Source organism: Pteropus alecto, unplaced genomic scaffold (assembly GCF_000325575.1).
Source record: "Pteropus alecto unplaced genomic scaffold, ASM32557v1 scaffold70, whole genome shotgun sequence".
Taxonomy (NCBI): Eukaryota; Metazoa; Chordata; class Mammalia; order Chiroptera; family Pteropodidae; genus Pteropus; species Pteropus alecto.
The window spans coordinates 2,348,841-2,359,451 of record NW_006431912.1 but is presented as its reverse complement, the minus strand read 5'-3'; the positions used below and the strand labels follow the sequence as shown (position 1 = coordinate 2,359,451).

Here is a 10,611-nt window from a genome sequence, read left to right as displayed (position 1 = left end):
CAGATTTTATGGTCTTTAAGCATAAATCCTGTTATTTAATTGTCAGGCTGTTTTACCATATTCTAAGGAGTTGCCTTCCTTTTGCCCCCTCATCCTAAAATTTACTCATGGTCAAGGCAAGCCTGTATAACTTAAACAGTTTTCTTTTCTGAGAACTATAAGTCAGCTACATTACAATTTAAATCTGACTTCTTACCAAGAATCTTACTTTATTTTGACAGTCACACAATACATAGCTGTTTTATTTACCACTTTCTGACACAGACAACCCTATATTCTGCCCATGGAGACTTTCTAGTAATTACCAGCAAGAAATTTAGAATTTATCAAGATTGTATTTGTGATAGATGTTAAGTTTCGTTTCGTTCTTCCTTTCCATTATTTGGACCTGGACTGGAGGATCCCTCTAAACTCATGCTTCCCTGTCTCTATAATATTCACAACTATCTGTCAGTAGAACAGGCTACCTGATAAGGTAGAGATGGATATATAGAGCATAGAAAGGATGGATATTGGAAGAAGATATAGAGAAAATTGAATAGTTGGTAGTTACACTTAATAATTGAGTTTCAAACAATAATATCTGTACTACATCCATATACATCATTTTTACTGTAGCTTTTAACTATAAGTTTAATTTTTTTCTGATTTTTAGCAATAAAATATGCTTACAATACTGTAGTGCATTCATATTGTTATCATTTATTACTATAAACAGTAAAGTTTATATACAGCTGCATTTTGATTTTCACTTCAGTATTTTCATTTCTTTGCTCACCATAGCAACAATAATTTACAATAAAATGTAATTTTGCCTCTCTGTTGAGCCTTCAAATGAAATTAAAATGTTTAATAGGTACCATAGTGGAATTAAGAGGCATGACTTTTGTATAGGTTAACCATCCAGGGACGTTTTGGGTAGGTAACTAAGGCAGAGTTAAAGGCTTCTAAAGATAGAGTAGGGAAGAAGAATCACCCTAACCCCCAAGACAATACATCTTTGAATAAACTTTCACTAAATAACCTAACTTAATAGTTAAATTATAAACCCAGAAAGATAGGAAATTCAGTAAATGTTTGGATAAAAGAATAAATTAACAGACTTCAGTATGCTACTCTTTCAAATCCATGAATTGCTGCTAGGAAAAGTGAATAGTTAGCTGAGGTTCACTAATAGTTTTGTATCTGGACATTTGGTGTATAATGGAATTTTTTTTGTACAAGTGACGATAGCCAACATTAGGTTCAGTAATAGCGACAATAGCCAAATCTAGGTTTTAGTAATAATGCATTGTAATCTATAGCTTTATTAGCTATAATGAATACCTAAATTAATATATTGTTTTCCAACTATTCTGGCTGATACTAGGGGTAGTTACTGGAAACACCTGCTTTTTCTACTGTTATCATTGTTTGAATTATAATATTCTAAGTCACCATGTTCATCAAAAAGGAAATGAGCACTCTCAGACATACAGTCAGGGTTACTCTTGTCAAAAAATATTACTATATGTTGTAAAAATCAATACATGTAAGATAATTTGAGTAGTTTTGATGCTAATATATTATTGGATTTGGGGTCTGAACAAACTTGTAGCAAATGTAAAAGTTGCAGAAGTAGTAGTAAAGCTGGCTCATAATGCCCACGTACTCAGAAAATGAGACCATCTTAAAGTCCTTTAATCATTTGTCAGAGCATAATATGGTAGCCTTTCAAAATATTTTCCAAAAAAGTGAATCAATTTGAAATACCACAGTTTCTGATTGCCTTTATAAGGTCTGGCTCTAAAGTGTAAGAGTACCATGATGTTTTGTTGTTTTAAATAAACACCAAACGTTTGCGGTTGTTTTTTTGTTTATTTGTTTGGTTTTTTTTTTTGGTCAAAGAAATCTCTCAAGGAAACCTTTGTGCTAATGACAAACATGTTTACCATTTCTGACACATTTTGCATGTGATTCTGAACTACTTTACTAGCTATAAGAAAGTGAATAAATGTCACAACTTAATAATTCAGATTACTTTTTGAGCCCAAAGTGGTATTACTAAGTTTGATGAACACCTTACGCCCCCCATATATGGATATTTTGCTTATTTATAAAAGTCAGGTCTATCCAAACAATAAAAGTTACCAACATTAATATTTTGGGCGGTCAAGTCAGACTGTAGACCTGAGTTCAGTCTTAGCTGCATGGATGTTAATATGCTACTACCTTCTCCAAAGAGTTGCAGAAATGCCTTGAACAATAGCAGCATGTGTGCGTGCGTGTGTGTGTTTGTTTAAAGGGAAACATGATTTGGATAAAGTCCGGTATGTTAATTTAAAATGAAGTTACATTATCTTGTATGTGGAGTGTTTCTTACATTACTTTTGTTTGAAATTAACAATATATCATTTCTTTCAAAATAATCTAATTGCTTTTCATCTGATATATTTTATAACTATATTGTAAGCCTAAAATTATGAGGTGGATTAATCAAATCTTCCTTTTTTTACTCCTTTTTAGATTACAACCAAATCACAGTTAAATCCAGCATTTGAAGATGCCTGGAGCAGCAGTGATGAGGAAGGATGAATGTCAATCCTAAGTACCTTTATGTCTGTTGATGGAACTTTTGAAATGGGACTGTTTTGTTTTTGTTTGTTTAACTGTCCAGTGACACCTAAATTAGCCCTGAATTTGGGTGATTTTTTCCCCTGATGTTTTAAAATGAGGTTTCATGTGTCAGATGGCACCTTGTATTTGCATGAAATCCTGAAATACCTTTTCTGTGGTATATTTAATCAAAACATGTCTTCGTGATCCCAGTTGGTATGGCCTGGGGTAGCCCCTCTTGCTGCAGTACAAAGAGACGAGTCATGGCGCTGCCAAGTGGGACCGTGAGCCCACTGTGTGAACTTTAAGATGCAGTCTCCGAAGATGAGCACGTGAAGGTTATCAGCACAGAGTCTCTCCTACTGGCTATATTACCTTGTTCATTTTTACTTTAAAGGAGAATTTTACTGAGGATGATTATATCAAAAATAATTGTTGAAAAGTCATTTTTTTTATTCATGCATTCAATTTTTGCAGCGATTTCATTTAGTCGACCATTGTCTAGTTTTATGTTAAATGTTTTTTGAACTCAGTTCCTTCCACTGTCCAAAAAGTGTATCACAGGTGTTTTTTAACTTGAGGAAAATCCCACGTTTCCTTTATTTTCATGTGTCAGATGGCAGCTTGTACTCATGCTTCAACTCCCATTCTCTGAATGTTAAGATGTGACCAAGTCCTGCTTCATTCATTGAGGCAGAAAATGTCCAGACAGGGGAATCTGGCTTAAACATGAAATGTTGTCATAAAATTTCTGTTTATTGTCTACTCTTCTTGTGTTATAACCCACAAGTGATTATCATGAAACTAATCTCATATTCCCTTTCTTCCTGATTCTTATCAAAAGGAGACCAATAAAGGAGGTTTTTGTGAGTTTTTAAGTGTGTGTTAGGCCTCATATCAGATGTTTCTAGCCAAATGTTTTACATATGTTTACTTTATAGTTGATTTTCTTAAGCCCCTACTATTTACTCTCACTTCCCCACACCCCTTGGTAAGGATGCTTATGACCTTTGAGAATACTATTGAAATTGGAAATTTTTTTTTAATTTTAAGGAAGAAGAAATTTTCCTCCAGACCACAAATAACTGTATTACCTCTATCTAGTTATATAAATATAGTCAGTCCTCCATATCTGTGAGTTCCACATCTGTAGATTCAACCAATTGTGGATGAAAACTATTCCCCCCAAAAGTTACATTGTTGCTGACATGTACTATGTAGTTAGGTCTATGATGGTTGTGTCTGTACTGAACACAGTTTTTTTTTTCCTTGTCATCATTCCCTAAACAATACATTATAACAATTATTTACATAGCATTTATATTGTATTAAGTATTATAAGTAATCTAGACATGATTTAAAGTATACGGGAAGGTGTGTGTACTATGCCATTTTACATAAGAGACTTGAGCATCCTGAGGATTTGAGATTCATAGGGAGTCCTGGAACCAATCCCCTTCAGATACCAAGGGACAGCTTTATACATGCTCATTGTAAATAATTGAAGCAACATAAAAACTTACCAAAAAATGTAGTGGTCACACAGAATCATACCACCCTAAGGTAACGACTTCTAACATTTTGGTGGCCATTCTTCCAAGCATCTGTTTATGACACATATAATTATAAATAACAGGATGCAGTTGTCATGGAAACTCCTCTCCTCCCACATCAGCACCTCCCTCCCCATTCCTTACATTAATATTAAAACAGTTTTATAACTTGACCCAATTAGAAATTCAAAACTTATATAGTAAATATACTAAAGAATTTATATAACAGATATAAAAGAGACATTTATGGTAGATTACTGCGATGTTAATGTAGTTTCAAATCCATTGGGGCCCCATACCCAATAGCCAATATTATTAATATTACTGATTGTATTCAGTCAACCACCAGTAAATATTTTTCTCTTGCAGATTTGGCTAACATGTTCTGTTCGGTGCCTGTTTCAATAGCCTCTTAGATGCAGTTGTCTTTACCTTAAAGTGCCAGGCTACCTATCGGGCACCTCAGCAGCTTTATCATTGCATATATTCTTTGCAGACAAGATCTCAACTGCATCCACTTTCTTCCAGGAGCACAGGTATGACATTATATTGATGATATCTTCTAAGGAGACTCATTTAGGATCTATAGGTCTAACATCTTTTAGTACTTCTGGGGTTCTGATGGCAACACTTTATTTACAATTTTTACTTCCAAATTAAAATCAGCAAGCACTCCTGTCAATCCCCTTCATTAAAGAGACTTTGGCTATCTCTCATCATGCTTCCTGGAGTCTCTGGACCTCTTAGGGTGGTCATACATTGCCCAAAGACTTCCGATGCAAGAAACTGCCCCTCTTGGCTTCATACTACACTTTTTTAAATCAATAAATAAAATACATGATGGGCTCTTTGGAATATAAGGGCTCTCAGCCTATGACACTCAGCCCTTGACCTGTAACCAGCTGTTTATTAAGCTTTGGGTCATGGAAACAGTACATCAGAAAGGTGGCACAGCTACTAAGGCCTCTTTAAGACAGGATGGAGCCAAACCTGGGCTCTCCGGCATATTCCACTTGCATGAGGATATGGCTTCCCCTGTCCTCTGTCTCTTGCCAGAGGCCAAAGTGCTGAAGAGTGCCACCCCCTCCCTCAGACCATATGGCTACCTGGGATATCACTTGGGATTATCTGAATGAACAGCAGTGGGAGTACCTAGACTACTCACATGGCATTGCCGACCATTGTACATGATGGAGCTCAGTGGAATATTGCTGCTTTCCATCTCTTAGCCAGGATGTCCTTAACAAAGGATGGAACCCAGGAAACAACACACTTGGCCAGATTTTAGGCAGTCATCTTGGTGCTGGATGCCCTGGCCAACAAGTAGCCCTATCTTCACATTTATTATACACTGTTATACTATTGCCCAAAAGTTGTCCCTCTCAGGAGAAACAAACAAACTTTGAGACTCTTTTGCCTCACAGATATCCAAGATATAAATAAAAATTATACATCTCCACATATATTAAGGCCATAATAGAAGGCCTTGCCAGTATACTGTATCCCTTTTAGAGTTATAGACGTTACTGATGATAACCAAGAAGTATATTTTACTTCTTAAAATGCACAACACTAGCCTTTTAAAAAACATATTTGATAGAATTTTCATTTACCTAATTGGTCCCAAATAGCCAATTTAATTGAGAGACATCATGGTAAATTTATACCTACATCAACTTTAAAAAACTTTCCCATCACGCTTTCTTATAGGTTAAGAGGGATTTACATTGCCTCATGTTTATAAAGACTCATTGTAAATGAGGCCCTTTTTATAATGTCTTCTCCTATCTTTATACATTTTTTATCATTCCCACATCTCAGAAGGGCTAGAGGCTAGATCTAGGGTAAAGCTCTCCTGGGACCCATTAACCAGGTTGTCTATGGACCAGACAGCTGCTCAATGTGATATGGGACCCATTTGAACCTAAACTTCTACCAGAAACCAAAAAGTCTGTCAAGTACAGATGTACAACTTTCTTCTGTTGACTGTTGATCTTATTACTACTAGTCTGAGTGTTTTCATTAATTCTGTGGACTGTTGATCTTATTACTACTAGTCTGAGTGCTTTCATTAATTCTGTGGACTCTTGATCTTATTACTACTAGTCTGAGTGCTTTCATTAATCTGGAGGTCCAAACCCTCTAAATAAGCCATTAATTCAATGAAACATGGCAAATGCTGAGATCCACATCACCTTGCATGAGTACCCACTTAGAAAGGATACCCCAGTTCCACATCCCACATAACATCACCCTCACCATTGGAGATGATTTCACCCTAGACACTAAAAGCTTGGCCCCAGCAATACCCATGGATTGCCTCTCCTAAGGCATAAATTGGACACAGAGCAATTTTACCTTTCTTTCTTTGATTTTAAGGATCTCATTATGTTTCTGAGCTTACTGTCTGCTTAGCCCCTGATCCTGCCATTCTCTTTGTTTTCTACTAAAAAAAAAAATGCCCCTACACTCCCATGCCTAAAGGGAAATCTGATAGAGGTTACTAGTATCTGCTTCATATCAGTCAAATCCTTCAGCCCTATGAAAAAGAACTACTTATTTTCCAAAGCTTTTTTCTACTCTCCCCTCCTGTCTCCCACCATGACCACCACAACAATTCTTTCTCAGCTTGGTTACACACCATATGACTAATCTTTATACACTTTACTAACATATCATTTTATCTCCAATAAAATAACTGCTGGACCTGCCACCTTGAGATTGATGATTGATAGATAGATAGATAGATAGATAGATAGATAGATAGATAGATAGATAGATAGATAGACGGACATATGTACATAGGTATATACATACATACATACTTTTAACATACTTTATACCTCCACCAAGATATTGTTAGAGATCCCAAGAATTTCAGATCTCTTTTTTTCGTCTAATGCCATATGTAGAGAAAATCTAGTTATGGGGTGACCCGCAAAGATTCTTTATACCTCTACTTGTGTTCCTCTTTTCTCCTGTCATAGTAAAAGGTTTTATACCCTGTTTAGGGCAACTTATGCCCTCTTCTCTAAAAGTCTCCACTACCATCACTCCCAAGTTTCTTTAGTATGGTGTCAAAGAGCCAGTAGTATTGACTACACTTTCTTATTTTTTTGTATTCTTGATACTCTGGTTTCGGGACCTTGATTCTAGTGATATTGCTCCTTTCAGGACTAATTCTCAAAGATAGCAGGTGTCTCTCCTGAGAGCGAGCCTTTTGTATACAAACCAACCAACCTAAAGTCCATACCCCTAACCATCTCCATTGTCAAACTCACATACCAAGCCAATAATCCCCCTTCCCTAAATCACCCAAGGGCCAGGTACCAGACAAGTAGGGACTATCACTAGATAGCCTAGAGTCTACCAAAATTATTCAAACTATCCAACCCTAAATGTACCTACCCTGTCTTGCCATTTCTTCCCAGAAAACCCTAAGAAAGGCTCTGGGCCATGCCTTGCCCTTTGCTCTCCCTAGAGAGGGGGCCTCCTGACCAATCCTGGTCCTTTCCTCCATGGCCCTGCATGGTATGGTATGCTATGCTTTCTGGTTCTAGGAACCTGTGAGTATAAAGTTTCTTCATGACAATTATTTCTATGTCTTCATATCTTAGAACAAATTTTAATATACTAAGTTATTCTTTTTATTAACTACACAACATTCCATCTTGTAAATGTAACAGTTTTTTTGTTTTTTTTCCCCCAGATAATCCCCTGTTTATGGCCACTTGTACAGTAGTAAAGATTATGAACTATGCTATATTTTCCTTAGGTGATATATTTGGCTGATACACTTTAGTCACTGAATATCATATTTTCTTCTGTCAGAGGAAATTATAATTTTGCTGGGTAAAGGATTCTTGGGTTGTAGTCTTTTTCTTTCATTAGTCTATAATTATTATGTTCACTTTCTTCTAGCTCCTAGTACTGCAGATGAGAACTCCAAGACCAGTGTGATTTTTTCCCTTTGTAAAGAACTCAATCTTTTTAGCTGGCAGCTTGTCAACAGTAAGATTTTTTTTCCCTTTATCCTTAGAATTCCTTAATTTTATCAAGATAACTGATAAGTCTTTTTTTTTCCCCATCAATTCCTGGACCGCTTGTGAGCTCTTTTAGTCTAAAGCCTCAAGTCTTTTCTCAGTTCAGGGATATTTTCTTCTAATATCTGTTTAATTGTTGCTTCTCTCTTTTTTTCCTTCTTTGCATCACCTATTAATTGCATGTAAAGTCTACTTTGGTCTCTCCTTCATAGTCATATGTTTTCCTTCCTGCTTGCCTTTTTTTTAAATCATAGAACAGTGCCCAGAATATACTAACTGCTCAGTATATATGAATTTTGTTGTTTCTGCTCAATATTTTGAGATTTTGCACTTGCTCTTTGAGGTCACTCAGACCTGACTGTGATCATCAGGAAAATCTTTTAAATTATTGTTTTATTCTCCTCCCCACCCTAAACTTTTGTTTTTAAACACTTGCAGAAATATATTGAAGAAATATGAGAAGTCTAATAGAGGTTTCCACTTGAAACTTTCAAAAATTGTTTCATTCAATTGATATTTGTCTAGCCTTATTGATACTATATATCAATAAACCTGTTAACAAATGTAATGATCACCTGTAATTTCTTTCTAATGCCTTTTACAGTTTACAAAATTTCCTTCCTTACTGTCTTGGCTAATGAATGTTGTATCCTGTCATATTTCAAAGGACGCTTATGCCAATTGTTTACTTGACCTCAAACTAATCCCAATTTTAACTAAAGTCATTCATGATATACCCATGAAATACCTAGTTTTTAAAAATACAAAGAAACAAAAAAATCACATTTTATTGAGGTAGCCTTAAATTTATGTTTAACAGCAAGCATGAAAATAGCTTCACAGTTAAGCTTTTATACTTTCTGCCAAGCCTTTTCTTTACACTTATGAAGAAAACACCTTAATAGAGGAAAAAAGTCTTCTCTTCAATGGAAGCATTCTTTCTGTTCAGTTTATGTTAAAAATTCCCATTTAAACTAGATAAAAAACCTTTAAAGAAAGTTTGGAAGACAAACTCTTAAACTGTACCAGTTGTATTAACAGAAAAAAATAACTTCAAAATTGAAATTATTCAGTAAGAGACACATAGGTATGACTAGTATTGATGAGACACCAGACAACAAAAACCTTTAGCTATTATTTAAAATCTGATTGAGACAATAATAGAAAAAATTTGTTCTCAACAAATCAATCTCGATTAACTTTCAAAGAAGAGTCACTATCTCACAATGGGAAGAAAAACCTCAAATTAGATATTAAACTAATGGCCGCACAGTTCTAACTCAGCAGTATTTCATTACTGCTGTTATATACTAATAGTTTGTGATTTCTATAAAAATGATATAACTACTGAAGATTAGAAAAAGAGATTTCTGTAAATTATAATTATAATTTATCAATATATTTGTTTATAAGTTATATTTTAAATTAAAATTTAATTTAATTATAATTTAAAATATAATTTTTATAAACAAATACATTAATAAATTTCCTTTTTTTAAACTTAATTTTTTCCCCTATATTCAGATGCTTTTTACTGACTAACCAACTCCTGTTTAGCCTCATGAGGGTACTCATAAACGTTGTGCTAATGGGTTAACATGGCTCTCCCAGTCTGTGCTTTCCCAAGACTTACAAAGAAACAAATGTACAATCCTAACCTTGGCTTATTTTTTTGTCACTAAAAATACAAGTGAGTCGATGTTTGAGACAGTTCCTTAAGCTCCTCTTTTTTTTTTATGCCTTCACATTCTGTCAATGGTTATCATATAGGGTTGTAGCCTTAGACCTGGGCAGTGGCTTTGTTTCCTTGGTATTTTGAGGTCAACTCTTAAAGTCAACAAATGATTGGCTCCAGTGGCTTCTCTTTTGTTCATCTCATCTCGTGTGTTAGCAACAGCACTACATTAGGGCCTGTTAACACCTTCCTGTTCAAGCACCAGCAAAGCTACTACTCAGGTGGCTCTTCCCCGTATACTGACATCATCCACTCTTGTGTGAATCTATATATTTTCCACATAAATATACTGCTAAAGTACTAAAATGAGGAAATAATACTCCTAAGTCTTTGAGAATTGAGTTAACTATTTTTATTGTAACTGTTTTTTAATATATATTGCATATGCAAAATTTTGTCGAGTTTCAGTAAGTACTATGGAAAAAGGGTGTTAAAAGTAACTCAGTGATGATACAATCACTATGAACATTAAAAAATCATGAAGTCAAAAAAAATAATTGTAATGGTTTCATAAAGAAATAAGTAATAAACAATGAACTGGAAATCAAAAGACCTGAGCCTTAATCTTAGTTTTCCTACCAAGTAAATATGTGAATTTAAATAATATATTTTTACTTTCTTTTTCTAATTAGTTAAAAAAAAAAAAAAAGGGGACAGAAAACTGTAAAAGAAAATTGTTAAATTC

General features: G+C 34.7%; 1 protein-coding gene across 2 annotated transcripts in view; it reads left to right on the top strand.

Annotated features, from left to right (window-relative positions):
* Window positions 1-3,473, top strand: part of ERCC8 (ERCC excision repair 8, CSA ubiquitin ligase complex subunit) — a 35,521-nt gene extending 32,048 nt beyond the window's left edge. For both annotated transcript variants that reach the window (XM_006906048.3, XM_015599462.2), the window contains one exon: window positions 2,506-3,473. In XM_006906048.3, coding sequence (XP_006906110.1) covers window positions 2,506-2,574 — 69 coding nt within the window. In that variant the 3' untranslated portion in view covers window positions 2,575-3,473. The remainder of the gene's footprint in view (window positions 1-2,505) is intronic.
* Window positions 3,474-10,611: the final 7,138 nt, after the last annotated feature.